The sequence below is a fragment of the Halyomorpha halys genome, unplaced genomic scaffold, assembly GCF_000696795.3.
Source record: "Halyomorpha halys isolate HHAL.00 unplaced genomic scaffold, Hhal_1.1 Scaffold899.1, whole genome shotgun sequence".
Lineage (NCBI taxonomy): Eukaryota > Metazoa > Arthropoda > Insecta > Hemiptera > Pentatomidae > Halyomorpha > Halyomorpha halys.
In genome coordinates this window covers 354711-369212 of record NW_027105398.1, presented here as the reverse complement: position 1 = coordinate 369212, position 14502 = coordinate 354711, and the positions used below count along the sequence as shown (strand labels likewise).

The 14502-nt window shown below is 32.1% G+C and overlaps 4 protein-coding genes across 4 annotated transcripts in view; 1 reads left to right on the top strand and 3 right to left on the bottom strand.

The window, feature by feature from the left end:
• Positions 1-100: 100 nt before the first annotated feature.
• On the bottom strand, positions 101-1467 carry LOC106686961 (SUN domain-containing protein 2). Its single transcript, XM_014430587.3, has 2 exons — positions 1311-1467; positions 101-498 (listed from the first exon to the last, which is right to left on the bottom strand). Exons 1-2 carry the CDS (start codon positions 1417-1419, stop codon positions 146-148), a joined length of 462 nt encoding a protein of 153 aa, XP_014286073.1. The 5' UTR covers positions 1420-1467; the 3' UTR covers positions 101-145.
• A 728-nt stretch (positions 1468-2195) lies between these two features.
• Positions 2196-10128, top strand: LOC106686959 (probable serine/threonine-protein kinase roco11). Its single transcript, XM_014430585.2, has 2 exons — positions 2196-2643; positions 9603-10128. Exons 1-2 carry the CDS (start codon positions 2556-2558, stop codon positions 10082-10084), a joined length of 570 nt encoding a protein of 189 aa, XP_014286071.1. The 5' UTR covers positions 2196-2555; the 3' UTR covers positions 10085-10128.
• On the bottom strand, positions 3661-5676 carry LOC106686960 (conserved oligomeric Golgi complex subunit 8). The gene is made up of 2 exons (XM_014430586.2): positions 5538-5676; positions 3661-4048 (listed from the first exon to the last, which is right to left on the bottom strand). Exons 1-2 carry the CDS (start codon positions 5647-5649, stop codon positions 3705-3707), a joined length of 456 nt encoding a protein of 151 aa, XP_014286072.1. The 5' UTR covers positions 5650-5676; the 3' UTR covers positions 3661-3704.
• A 2445-nt stretch (positions 10129-12573) lies between the features above and the next one.
• The window catches only part of sev (sevenless), a 146435-nt gene continuing 144506 nt past the window's right edge, over positions 12574-14502 (bottom strand). Inside the window, exon 38 of the mRNA XM_014430574.3 lies at positions 12574-14449. Within this exon, the coding sequence (XP_014286060.1) occupies positions 14265-14449 (185 nt within the window). The 3' untranslated portion in view covers positions 12574-14264. The remainder of the gene's footprint in view (positions 14450-14502) is intronic.

The following is a 14502-nucleotide window of genomic DNA, read 5'->3' as shown; positions in this document are numbered from 1 at the left end:
GAATCAGTTTTTAAAAATATGAAATACAATTACTATTAATTAGAAGACTAATAAGAAGCCTTACACGACATTATGGTGATAGTATGATAAATAGAATATACTATGTATAACATGTTACATTTAATGACATCGTAACCATTAACTATTATTCACATTCTCCTTCACAGGGTTGAGAATATGCTCCATAATTGTTGTTGATTCGCCTATCGTTTACTTCTTCATTGTTGTACACATTGGACTCAGCCCTGTTATTGATGTTTTGATTTAGGTTTTGCCTGTTGTTTACGACGTTGTTGTTGACTGCGCCAATCCTGTTGTTTTGAGCTTTTTGGTTGTTATTCTGGTTGGTGTAAACGTTTTGAACATTAACGTTAACAGTAGGGGTAGCTGCTGGAGCTGGTGCAGGAGCGGGTGCAGCTGCTGGAGCTTCCCTGGTCTGTACTTGTTGACTACATCCTTCACATCCACCCCCTCCAAGTAACGTACCCAAAATTCCACCTACCAGCAAAACAAACAGCAGGTATTATAAGTTTCTTACAATCTTGAATTCTTATATTTACAATAAAATAATCTAGATGAGGCACAAATGAAATATCTCTGTAAGCTCTTAAGATCTGTGCTTATCTTATATTAGGTAATAAGGAGATATGAATTGAGTAAATAAAGGAATATCAAATGTTTGGATGACTTTTCACTCATACTATTCTGATTACTGAGATCCAGTGCTTTAGCACTGCAGAAGGATTCAGGGGTGCGCAGATGGGCACTGCAATGTGCTGCAACTAATCATCAATATTTTTTGGGGGACACATTTTTTCTTGGTTATGAATGTTTTAAGGGAACCTTTCCTGGAGGAACAGATATTTTAAAGGAATTTTCGAACCAGAAACAAGAAAAAATCAGAACCACTCATACCTGTTCCAATATAAACAAAGAACAAAATAAATGGATCATTTTTTATTGTATAAATTAGGAGAGCAATACAATTTCTGTTATGTGGAGGGCATGTGCTGCCCTGGTGGGAGGATCAATAACACATTTTTAAACAAATTTGAGATGTATTTTCTTTAGAAATCATCTCCATTCCCTATATCCTTTCTTAATAAATATAAGATAAACGTTTCTTATTTTTCTACGTATTCAGGTAGAAATAAAATTTTAGACCGAACCTGAACAAACAAAGCTGTATTGGTCAAGTAAATGATGAGGTAAATTACAAAAAATCCTTTTGAGACGCATGATCTAGTAAATGATGAGGTAAATTACAAAAAATCCTTTTGAGACGCATGATCTAGTATATATCGACTCACCTTTGCAACGGCCACGGCAACTATACAGCTTCCTCCTACCAAGAAGAAGCGGTTCCGAAAAGGATTCGGCTACGAACAGGGCGACGACGAGGCAGACCAGCAGTTTCATGGTCGTTTCTGGCAAGACTTTTCCCACCTCGCTCAGCTTGTATATTTATATGATAGAATGTTTGTACAATTGCACCTGTACATATAGCCGATAGCTTTTAACTTTTTTCGCACAGTATATATATTTCACTTCAGATTGAACGTCAGAAAATTCAAAATATCAACCTGATTAATCCCATTCAAATTGTTATATGTTGGATAAGTACGAAGTTAAAATCCTGACACATGAAGAGGAACACTCTTAGCCAACACTGTAACCTTGCTGTGGTCCAGCTGATTTTGAACACAGTTGCTGAACCGAAGCAAGCTAGAAGCTTCTGTTAACTCATATTTCAGGAACCTCTTAGAAGAAAAGGCGTATCATATTTCCAACTTGGTGACCAAGTAACGCATTTGGACAATAACTCCGGGACTAGATATGCGTGATTTATCAGAATGGAGGTTTTTTTTTCGGCCAAGACTTCCCCATTGGAGTCCTATACTGCCTAACCATGGTTGGGAGTCAAAGTTCTTCATTTTGTGGGACCGCCATTCAATGAAAAAAGTCAAAGTCCCAGGCCGGATTCGAACCGGCACCGCCAATAGACCTCAGATTGGTAAGACTGTGTCTTAACCACTGAGCTATGGGCGGCCCTAAGAATGGAGTTATGGATATCGTTATTGCTATAGGGGCGTCATCCACTCAGTAGTTTGAAATACCGGAAAGTTTAGAGATTTGGGTTTAGAACCTATTTCAAATTGAGCTAAAACATTACCCAAAGAAGATACTATACTCAAAATTTATAATAAAAACTATTTAGAGAGGTCAGATTTTCAAATTTGTTGAGGAAAAGGTAAATCCCTAGACCTATGGAAAGTTGTGAAATACGATCAAAACGAGAATTCTTAGGTTTTATATACTCCTCTTTGACAAAGATCGTCTTAAAATCTAAAGAATATTAGACAAAAAATTATGAATGTACAGAATTAAGTCCGAACTTTACAAGACTGCAGACGAATAGTAGAATTGCTAAGAACAAAGAGATATGAAAAAAAGAACAATGAAAATCAAAGCTGAATCATATTTTGACAGGTGTTACAAATGTAAACACAAGCTATATTATTAGAGAACCCATCGAACAATGTCCACTCAGAAAGATGAAACTCTTCGCAGTGCTTTCTTCTATTCTACTCTTCGGTCAGGTTTTCTGCGAACCAGGCCTTCTGGGTGGTATCCTTGGCACAGGTATCAAAGATAAAGATAAATCCTTTAGCTAAACAGTCGTGTGAATTGACAGTTAACTCGAATTATAGGAAAAATTATTTTGAGTTGATAGGATGACTAACTCCTTTAAGTAAGCCTTTGTATTTTCAATATTGGTTCTATAACTAAGCATTAGACAAACTTTTAAGAGCAGAATTTAATATTTAATAGTAATCTGTAATATTTAATATTTCTGTCATAATTTTGCAAATGAAAAACGCAAGAATTTTTAAAAAGAGAAATATTATCAAAAGTACTTCTTATAAAACTGTCGTCATTAGAGTTATCCATTCTATCAACTGAAAGATTTATATAAATGGCCCTACGAAAGGAAAATGGAGAGGTATCGTGCTGTGACTTTCTGAGCACAGGCTTACTACTTTCCCCTTTGATTTGTGGGAGATAATGGAGATGTGGAACTTTTAATTAAGTTTGAATTTTTCGCTCCATTACTCACTTTTTCAAGCTATTGTGTCCCAGCGATCTAAACGGTTTTCAAGGCAGGTATTTAATTTTTTCAATGACATTTCTTATCAAAACGTATAATCTGGTTCTATTCAATGAAAAATATTTGTTTATAAAAGAGAAGTTCGCATGGATAAAGTTTATATTTCAGAACAATAATTTTAAGTGCTTTCACCGTGCTATTAAGTTTTTTAAGAAGACAGTCTGTAATAAGTATTGTCAGTGAAAGAGAAGCGTAAAATTATTGTTTTATTCACTTTACCTGTGAGTTGTTTAAATGGTGCTAATTTTTTTTAATATCTTAACGTTCGGTCCCAAATGAAAAATATTTCGTGCGATAAAATTAAAAAGCTACCTACTTTATGTACATGATCATGGCTTGATCTACAAATTTATACAAATAGAATAGTCTTGTCTAAAACGACCATGAAACTGTTCTTCCTTTTCGATGCAATTATGTTTTATTATTATATTTTATAATCAAACACATAATTTGATGGTAGTTAGGGAATATAAAAAATTAAAAAAACATGCTTAAGAGTTAACGTTTAATAACTGAACATTGACATCAACTATTATTAACAGTCTCCTTCACAGGGTTGAGAGTATGCTCCGTAATTGTTGTTAACCTGCCTATTGTCTACTTTTTTATTGTTGTAGACGTTGGACTCGGCCCTATTATCGACATTTTGATTGAGGTTCTGCCTGTTGTTGACGACATTGTTGTTGACAGCGTCTATCCTGTCGTCGCGAGTTCGTTGGTTGTTATTCTGGTTGCTGTATACGTTTTCAACATTAACGTTAACAGTAGGAGTAGCTGCTGGAGCTGGTGCAGGAGCGGGTGCAGCTGCCGAGTATTCTCTAGACTGTACGTATCGGCCATCGCATCCACCATCTCCAAGTAATGCACCCAATATTCCACCTATCAACAAATAGTTTAGCTTTATTAGCTTCATCATTTACTAAAAATTATTGAACCTATACAAAAAATTAACAAAATTCACTTAGTTATTTAGTCAAGCGTATAAGTGGGGACAAATTTATTTTGTTGGAAGATCTACTATCTTTGTTTATGTGATATAAATCTATATTATTTTCATTAAACTACTATTGACAATTGCTTTCCCAACAAAACAAATATGAACAAATTCTCCCCCTATGTACTTGCTCTGATCTAGCACTTGTCCCAATTTAGCTTATTATAGTTTCTTTAACTTATAACTGAGCTGAAAATTATCAAGAGGGATCTTAAGCCGGATCCTCAGGTTTGCCACTCGTAGTAAATTCAATATCAACAAAGGGTTGGTAAACAGAGAAGGTAACAAAAACCAGATGTTCCAGAGAGGCAGATTGTAGACTTCGGTGTCGCCTATTACTTTAGATTTAAACTATTTTAACTACTGAAAGAATTAAGTATAGATAGGCGAAATGGAACTTAAATATCGGCAAAGGAGATAGTAGATGATAAAAATTCATAGGGTTTTAGCTGAATTCATAATATTATAATTCATAAATTCAACTTTCGTTGTGGAATTTTTTAAGATGTTTATAAATTATAATCTTATCATTTCTTCGATACTGGTTTTATTCCTTAAATAAAACAATTTGTATCCATTGCAGTCTCAAACACACTTTATTAATATTTTAAATGTCCAACATCAGGTTTTGATAAGTGAATGATAATAGTGAAACATAATTTGTAATTAAAAATTTTAAAATTAAATGAAAAAAATGGGCCAATCTAATTAAAATAATTAGACCTAGGCATAATAGCAAGCAAAAAAATTGTAATAGTTTGATATGAAGTGTGAATTTATAGTTACGATTGTCCTTGAGGATGGCCAGATTGGCTGAAACGTTGTACATTTAAAATATTAATAAAAGTATGAATGAAATGGATACAATTTCTTTTGTTCAAAAGATCATTATTAATTGAATTACTCAAGCCGGTTGTGTCTTTATAAATGTAAATTTGAGTTATGTTATTCCAAAAATAGACTGCTCAAATTAATTGACAAGATTTGAAACATTTACCATCGATAGGATTTTAAATAAACATTCTTCAACTAGAGTTAATTTTTTATTCTAAAATTTGGGTAAATTATTTAAAGAATAGAGAACACATATATCGACTCAGGATTGATCAGACCCAAACAAAGGCAATCTGGTCCCAGTCAGTACAAATACCCGTCTTGCTTTTGCATGTAGAAACTTACCAGAGTTGGCAGATTTTAGACGCATCTTTACATATTATCCCAATTGGTTTTCATTAAAAATGTTTCTTATCCGCTAACATTTTATGATCACAAAAGATAGATAGAACTTCCAATCGTTCAGAGATATATCGGTACAGTATTTAAAATAATTTTAAAAATGTATTGAGGCCCACAATCTTGTGATGACCCACTCACCTCTTACACGTCCTCGACAACTATACAACTTCCTCCTACCAAGAAGAGGTTCCGAAAAGGATTCGGCTACGCAAAGGACGACAACGAGGCAGATGAGCAGTTTCATGGTCATTAATAGTAAGACTTTCCCACCTGGCTAAACTTGTGTATTTATATGAGAGCATGTTTGTTTAATTGCACCTGTATATATAGCTGGATGTTTTTAATTTTTTCGCATAGTGTATTTTCCAGTTCAGATTGAACATCAGGAAATTCAAAACACCAGTTCCCTTAATCAAATTCGTGTTAGGTTCGAAAAGGAAACATGATGTGATATGATAAGGTTTTTTCTTTAAACTTCGATTTTTGCAAATTAATGAAAAATTGGAACTTTTAAGTCAGTTGGTATTTTTCTGAGCCACATACGTGTTTCTTGATCCTTCATATCCGTACAAGGATCTACTCTCCCAAAACTTTTTGGAGAGCATTGTTTAATTTTTTAAAATATTATTTCACACAAAAATGTACCATTTTTTAATATTAAAAAAAAATATCGATTCATAAATGTGTCTCCTTACATATATACAATTTTTAAATTATATGGAAAAACAACAGAAATAGTACGAATATTTCGATGTATTTTGCCAAATAACTCTAAATGTACCGTGAAATTTGGATAAATTTCTGTAGATTCAGGTTCAGCAACCCTACAAAAATAAGAGAAAAATTAGATATTCGACAACCAAATTTTCGCAATTAGTTTTAGTAGTTTGCAATTAGTGAAATTTTAACACAAATTTCCCGTATATTTATAGGACAGTTATCGTTAATTTTAGCTAAAAATGTTAACATTTTTATTTTAGGTAATCTTAATTTCAATTACTTATGTTTCTAATTTTTTGATAAAATGCATGTTTTCTGAAAAAAAAAAATTAAAAAAAAATTCACAGTGTATCTTCCTTTAAATATTAATAAAGGTAACGATTTCTATTCCCGGATCATCATAGTTCTAAAAAAAAAATACCCCCTCCCCCAACTTTACCGCTAAATAATTAAGTCGGTAAAATTATCTTACATTTATTGTGAATTCAAGAGTTTGGCTTCAATGGATTCTTTAGGGCTGATTTCATTGATTTTTTAAAAGAATTTTTAATATAGTTGGATATTTTTATTTTTAAAATGATAATATTGGTATAACATATCCGCTTATTTATCAGTATGGTAAATGACTACTGGTTGAAAGTAAAACAATAAATTTAACTAACATTTTAACATTGCAAAAGTCTTTATTTTGCAGATACAATTTTTAGACTGAATGCCTGTTATTGATAATTCTACAATTCTCTTAATCGTGAAGTATAAATTTGGTGTAAGCACAGGTCGATAGAAAATAAACTTTGTGCTCACAAAGTTGTCGCAAGTGCTTTTACCTTATAACCCTTTCAGACTTACTTAAACATGAAACATACAAGAGGCTTAAGAGTATGTTCCGTAATCGTTGTTGACCTTCCTATTGTTGAATTGTTTATTGTTACACACGTAAGATTTGGTTTGGTTGTTTTCTTGCTTGACGTTGCAACGTTATTGACGACTTTATTGTTAACAGTGCCTATTCTGTGGTTACGCGTTTGTTAATTGTTGGATACGTTTTAAACATTAACGTTTACTGGTTGTGTACCAGCTGGTGCAGGTACAGCTTCCGAAGGATCATCTAGTTTGGGTTTGTCAGCTGTCGCACCCACCACCTCCAATATTCTAAATACCACCAATTTATTGGCTTTAGCATTGACTTGACATTATTGAACTGATCCAAAATTAAACATAATTAAATAACCTAGGTGAGCTAAGCTCAGTCTGCGTAAGTGCATTACCGGGGCAAGTGCATAAATGGGTACAAATTAGTTTTGTTGAAAGAGCTACCATTTTTGTTAATTTGGCGTAAGTCCATCCTATTTACGTTTAATTACCATTAGTGGTAGCTCTCTCAACAAAACAAATATGAGAAAACTTCCATTTATTCACTTACACCTCGTTGCCTAACTAGACTTTTTTTTTTTTATAATTGAGTAGGAAGTTATCAGTAGGTATTTAAGATTTCATATTATAATTTTCAAATTATACATTTACACAAGATCATGGTCCAGAACAAGTATCCGTAGAGGTCCTTATATCTGAATATACTGAGATAATATGGAGAAAAAAATTTAAGGAAATAAAAGAATAGATATTGGAGTAAAGTTTGGAAATTCAAAAGAGATTTCGAGCGATTTGAACGAATTGAATATCGAACGATTGAATATTTAAATCGTTCAAGCCAAAGATTGCTTGGAGTATCTACTTAATGAAAAGAGATCACACATAAAAACAAAAATCAAGGCTGGAAAAAATATTTTCATATTTAGTTTGTTATATTTATTCAACTGCGAAATACAGATATTACATTTTTAATATAAAGGTGGATTTACACACGTTTGTCTCATCCCGTAAGTACAAAATACCTACAAAAGTTTGGCAAAGAACAAATTCATAGAAATCAGATAACCATTAAATTCAACTTTAGTATCGAATATTACTCAATTTAGTATCTTTATCACTTAGTTATTTAATTATCCAGACATATAATGTTTTGATAAATGTATATATGTTCTTTTTCCAATCAAAAATATACCGCTAAATTTATCCGGCAAGATTTTAAAACATTTAATCATATCCAAGAGATAGAATTTTAAAATATAAATCTCATACTGGAGTTAATTATTGATTCTGAAGGTTAGGAAAATTCTTTAGTAAGCCAAAACATAAGGAGCACAGAAGACTATATATTATCAGTTCTCAAAAAAATTCTAACTCAGCACAACCTTGTGGATATATCTTTAGCACTTTAGATTTATGCCAAAAAATTGAAAGAGATGGGACTGGATAACCATCCCACTAGATACCATTAATGATGTATGATCAACGTTTCTACTCTAGCGACGTAATAAGGTCTAAGAGATTTTAATTCGAACTTTCGATCAAACTATATTGATCAAACATCAAAAACACATAGAAGACACACGTTATAGTGAAGACCCACTCACCTTTCACACGACCACAACTATAGTTTCCTCCTACCCAGAAGAAGTGGTTCTGAAAAGGATTTGACGATCACGAGACAGACTAGCAGTTTCATGGTAAGACTTTCCCATAAGGCCCAGCTTGTATCCTTATATAAGAGCAAGTTTGTTCAATTGCACCTGTACATACAAGTAGTAACTTTAACTTCTTCGCACAATATAATTTTTAGCTTCTTATAAACGTATTCAAAATGCCAACGCCCTTGATCAAATCCTTATTGTGGTTCCAATCTGATTGGACGTTTGATCTAAAATCTCATTGAAACGTTATTATGTTGGAAGATAAAATCATTAATTTTGTATCCGCTCTGAAAGAAGCTATAAGCTGAAAGAATAATATCGATTGCTTACTTCTAAGAAAGGTGCTAAGTACATTTCTACAACAGCAATTAATTTCACAACTCTATGTACTGTTCTTAGATTCTACGTGTTTTTCTCTTTTAATCCCAGAATGAGGGTTATATTCCTTTAATTCCAGAAGTGAAAGATCCAGAGGGAGCAAAAATAAGGATGTAATCATAACTTATACATTACAGAAGAATTTATAGTTCTAGGAATCTCTTCCTTCCTCTTGAGGAGTACCATCCAAATCATCCGGCAATCTTCGCCCTGACCAAAGGAAACCCGCAAGGTCTAGGATCCTACTGGCACTGATTTATTCAAAATACTAAAATTTTCCAGTTTCGACTGGGTTCCTAAACTTACCATAGCTTCTTTGGGGTTTTTCCTAAAATTTGCCTACCCCACTCTGAACTTTTGATGTTTCTGAGTAGAATTTTAAGCTATTTTGTGTATAACAATCTATTTGGGTAACGTTTTCCATCATTTTTGTAGTTTGAAATAAGTTCTCAAATTTTCTAACTTTTGGGGTTTTTAAATCGTTGGTAGTTACTCTTTCTTCTCTACCCTATCCCTTCCGAACAATGTCCATATATATAATAAATCTAATGAATTTACATTGTTTTGCCAGCAGGTGGATTAGTGGGTACAATACTTGGAGGTGGTGGATCCAGCAGCCAGTATACCAGAAGAGTTACAGCAGCTGCTCCCAGACCCGCACCTGCAGCTTCGCCTACTGTTAACGTCAATGTCAAAAACGTCTACACCAACCAGAATAACAACCAACAAACTCAAAACAATCAGATAGGCACTGTAAATAATAATGTAGTCAACAACGATGTCAACGTCAAACAAGACATCAAGAACAAGGCCATATCCAACGAGTACAACAATAAAGAAATAAACAACAGGCAGGTCAACAACTACGGAGGAGCGTACCCTCAGGCCCCAGTTCAACAGGCCAGTGAGGGATACGAACCTGCACCACGCTACGCAGCTGGTTATGAAAACGAGCGAGAACAATCCTACAAGAGCAGGGATGCAGTTCAAGCCGAAAGAGAACAGGAGTATTCTGACAGAGCTAGAAGTCAAGGAAATTACCAATCGTACTAGTTTATAGCCAAAATGGGTTATTAAATGTGGCATCTTTAGCATAAGTAACGTTCCATTTATATTCTTTCCACAGTCATCACAATTTTTTGCACGATTCATTATATACAAATCATAAAATTGCACGATTTTAATATTTTCGATCAGTACTAGTAATTTAATGATTTACCTTATTAACAATGGTTAAAATAGATATAACAATGATGTATGTATGTACTTACATACTTGAAAGGAATCAAAAGATTGTTTAGGACAATGGTGGTTCTCTAATTCTTCCATTTGGAACCCTTTATTAAAAACTGCTTAAGACCAACATAAAAAATAAGTAAATCTCTTTAATATAAAGCTGTGCCTTCAAATATACAAAAATATTGTCGAAGTTATACAAAGTACAGACCAAATGGCTTTGATTTCCTGGAAGTTAGAGTTTGGGGAGAAGAGGAATGGAGTCTGGTCAAATCATATCTTTACTTAGAAGTTAGCAACTTACCCTCAGAGAAAATGACTGTTTTTTGCAGGAAGAAACTATTTATCTATTTTTCTCATCCTAAAGAACACCAAATATTAAAAGATAAACATTTTGATATTTACAAAAACAAATATTGAAATTGGAATGGAGAATGCCTATGTAATACAAATATTATTAAAATTCAAATTTGTTCTGTGTGATGCCATCTTTACATTCTGTTGAGTTGGTAAATATATTCTTATTTCATTTTTTTTTTTTTTTTAGGAAGTATCCAGTGTCTTGAATTTCTATTTTTATAAGCTTGAACTTAGTGGTTTATCAAAACGTATAATTCCTTAAATTATTGCAATCACTACTTTAATTATATTTTATTTTGATATACCATTTCTGGTACAAGGACTGAATGAATTTAAGATCAAAAACCTTGAGGTTAAAGATAAATTTAAAATTAAATGGAATCTATAACACTATGTAAATTAGTTTATCAAATTTTGTAATTGCTTGCCCAATTTAATCATTAGTTATGAGGCAATAGCTAATAAAAGAATTACTGTGATTTTTTTTTTTTTTTTTAATAATTTATTTATTGATATTTACAACTGTATAAATATATACACATCAAGTAAATTTGCTGTAAGTGATATTATGACATGATAAAAACATGTGGAGAATCTACCCATTGATAGAACTCCAAAAGCATTTCTAATGGAGAAGATCTCGAGGCCATCTTCTTTTCAGACGTCTAGGAGGATTATTAGGTAGTGAAGGAGAAGCCAGGTTAGAAACGAGTTGGTTTGGGTGGTTGGGAAGTTTATTATAGAAGGATTGGTATCTGGTTCTGGCCAAATCGGCAACATAGGGGACATTGAGGTCCTGATGGATGATTTGATTTGTGACAAAGTAAGGAGCATTAAGGATTTTATGAAGGACTTTGGACTGTAAGGATTGGATTCGAGAGGAATTAGATGGTTTAGTGGAGCCCCATAGGTCAACTCGGTATATCCAAATAGGCCTTATAATAATAGTCATGTAGATCAGTCTTTTGTAATGGATTGGAAGTTTGGACTATTTGTCTAGTAAATGTTGTAATAGTCGGAATCGACGAGCAGTTTCCTGTCTTTTCAGTCTTGTATGAGGATTCCATGTCAGTCGTTTGTCCAGATTTAGTCCTAAGTAACGGATCTGTTCAACAGGAATGAGTGGGGTATTATTAAAAGATACTGTAGTCTGTGAATTAATATCATTTTTTATCAAACTAGATTAGTAAGTTCAGGAACTTTTAAAATAGTTCAAATGAAGTTCCAAAACGACTTCAAGAATTGTGTACCTAACCAGTTTCTTAAATCTTTTTAAAGCTGTTCCCTCAAATTGGTTATCATCATGAATATACAACCCATAAGGGTTTTTTTTTTTTTTCTTCGGTGGTACATATACTAAAATTGGAACGATACAGAGAAGAGCTGTTAGGAGGTTAAAGGTGTTTGTTTGTACTTTTTATAAGTTTTAAGTTTTATATTTAATCTTATTTATTTATATTTAATTTTGTTTCATTTTCTTTTTTTTTTGTAATAAAAATAATATAATCCCAGTGCAATGGCTGAAACCACGTGTACACCCGCCATGCTTGCCTCTCAGAATAACACTGACATGTGGATGGTCCACTCTTTGTTTACCGAGCATTTGTACAAGCCTCTGATTCGTGGCGAGCGGTCAACATGTGGATCCTCCTTAAGAATTGACCCCTATCTGTTAGGAATAAAAAAAATTAAAATAAATCGATATGGGATCTTAAAATCGATAGAATTTTCGTCTTGTGCTCGTATAAATATGTGAAATGGGACCTTCATACATTAGAAATTGAAGGTAGTAAAAAAATAAGTGAATTTAAAAAAAAAAATCCAATTGTTATTCAAATAATATGTATTCGACTAATTTTGTATTCCACTAATTTTTCATTCGACTAATTTTTTATTTGATTGAAATAGTATTTTAAATATTCGAATAAAAAAGTATTCGGATTGTTTAGTCATATTTTTATTTGAATAAAAATTTATTCGTCCCTCGTCAATCGAATAAAAAAGTATTCGTCTCTTGTCAATCCAGTAATTTTTGCCCAACTCTGCTTTATTGTAATTTAAACATTCTGTTAGTGTTTAATTAGCATTCAATACAAGATTAACTACAACAGAATTACAGGCTTTTTAAAAGTCATCTAATCTCAGTAATGTAGTGGAATCATTAGTACCTCAAAAAAGTAAACAAAAAAAAAGTAAATTTTTATGAAAATGTATTATTCATATTTACATATTTCTATAAATGTTATTAATTTTATCATACATATTTACAAAAATGCTTATCCTAAATTTACTTTACAATATATAATTTTCAAGAGTCCTGAATTCAGTTCTCAACTCTTGGTTCTTAAACAAAAATAAATTAAATGTCACTTTTAAACATACATATATGATATCTTATTTACAAAATAACAATATATACGACGATCTTACATTAAAATATTACAAAATAACAACAATATATACGTTGATTTTACATTAAAATATCATCTTCTAAATAATAAGGCCTAACAATGATCACAGACTCTTGTATAAATTGGTCTAGTTTGTATGACTTAATACTAATGTGTATAATTTAAGGAATATCTTCCGTATTTTTTTTTTTAACTAAATCAAAATGTTCTTTTCGATTCCAACATTATCATTTAATAAATTGATGGATTGCAGAATAACTGAGTCAAATAAAATACTACACAAACTAATAATTTAATTATAATTTCTGTCAGTGTGCTAAAATAAAAAAAAAATTATAAGCAAATAACGTAAGATTTTTATATTATTTAATTGATGATTTTTAATTAATTTTTAGGTAGTAAAATAAAAACTTTTTATTAGTAATTGAAAACCCCAATGTACAGCACAAGTTGATTATCTAATCAAGAATATACAAATTCTATATAATTAGTTAATATTTTTATATTCTTGTTAGATTAAACAGTTTCTGTTCATTAAATTAATTTTAGCAAACTTTTTTTATTATTCTTTATTAATGTGCAATAAAAACAAGCTGTGTATAGAAGGGCTTCTATACCTTTTTTGGTGTGTTTCTGTTCAATTTTTTCTTCAAAAGTCATATAGATGTATTGTAATTTATCAATATAATTTATTATGAAGTTTTCTAGAACTAAATTAGTATATCTGTTACTTTTTGTAATAGAATAACTATACGATTGTATTGAATTCTACAATTTGAAGAAATATTCTTTAAACCAAATAGTTGATAATATATTGCCCTTTGCTCTGCCATGACTTTAGTGACGCCACTAATTTCTCTCATTTACAAACCCTACTATTCAGTCTTAAAAAATAACTTCATGAAAACTATGTGATGCATAGCTTAAAAAAATGAGTGGTAGTGCTGTTCCCATCAGCTTTTGAACACCTGGTTCTAAGAGAACTTATGCCTAGTAAATGCAGTTATTTCATATTAAATGCAATGACTACAACAATCCTTGAGGGAGTAATGCTTTGGTCCATTCCTGCAGGACATTATCACCTCTTCCTAGTAATCAATCCAAGCAGGACTTAACCAATCTAGATATCCAACAGACTTTTCACAGAAGCAGGACATTTTCAAGTCGTTATTACAACGAAAGATTGCACTTCTTCTTGGCCTGCCAAGGTAACTTCTCCAGCAATGTTATCTGGTTGGTGAAACTTCTCCGGAGGACATATTCGTATAACCTGGAAGAAGTTTTTCGAGGCTTGATTTATCGTCTTCTGGTGTCTGTTCAAGTGAACGAGGGACTTCGTATCCACCTTCATCTTCGTAGACTAGTTCTAAGTACTTTGGAGTACCATCTTCTCTCTTTTCTTGGATTGGTACTATAACAGAAAAGAATTTGTCACTATATGTCTTTTAGTTATTCATATTATCA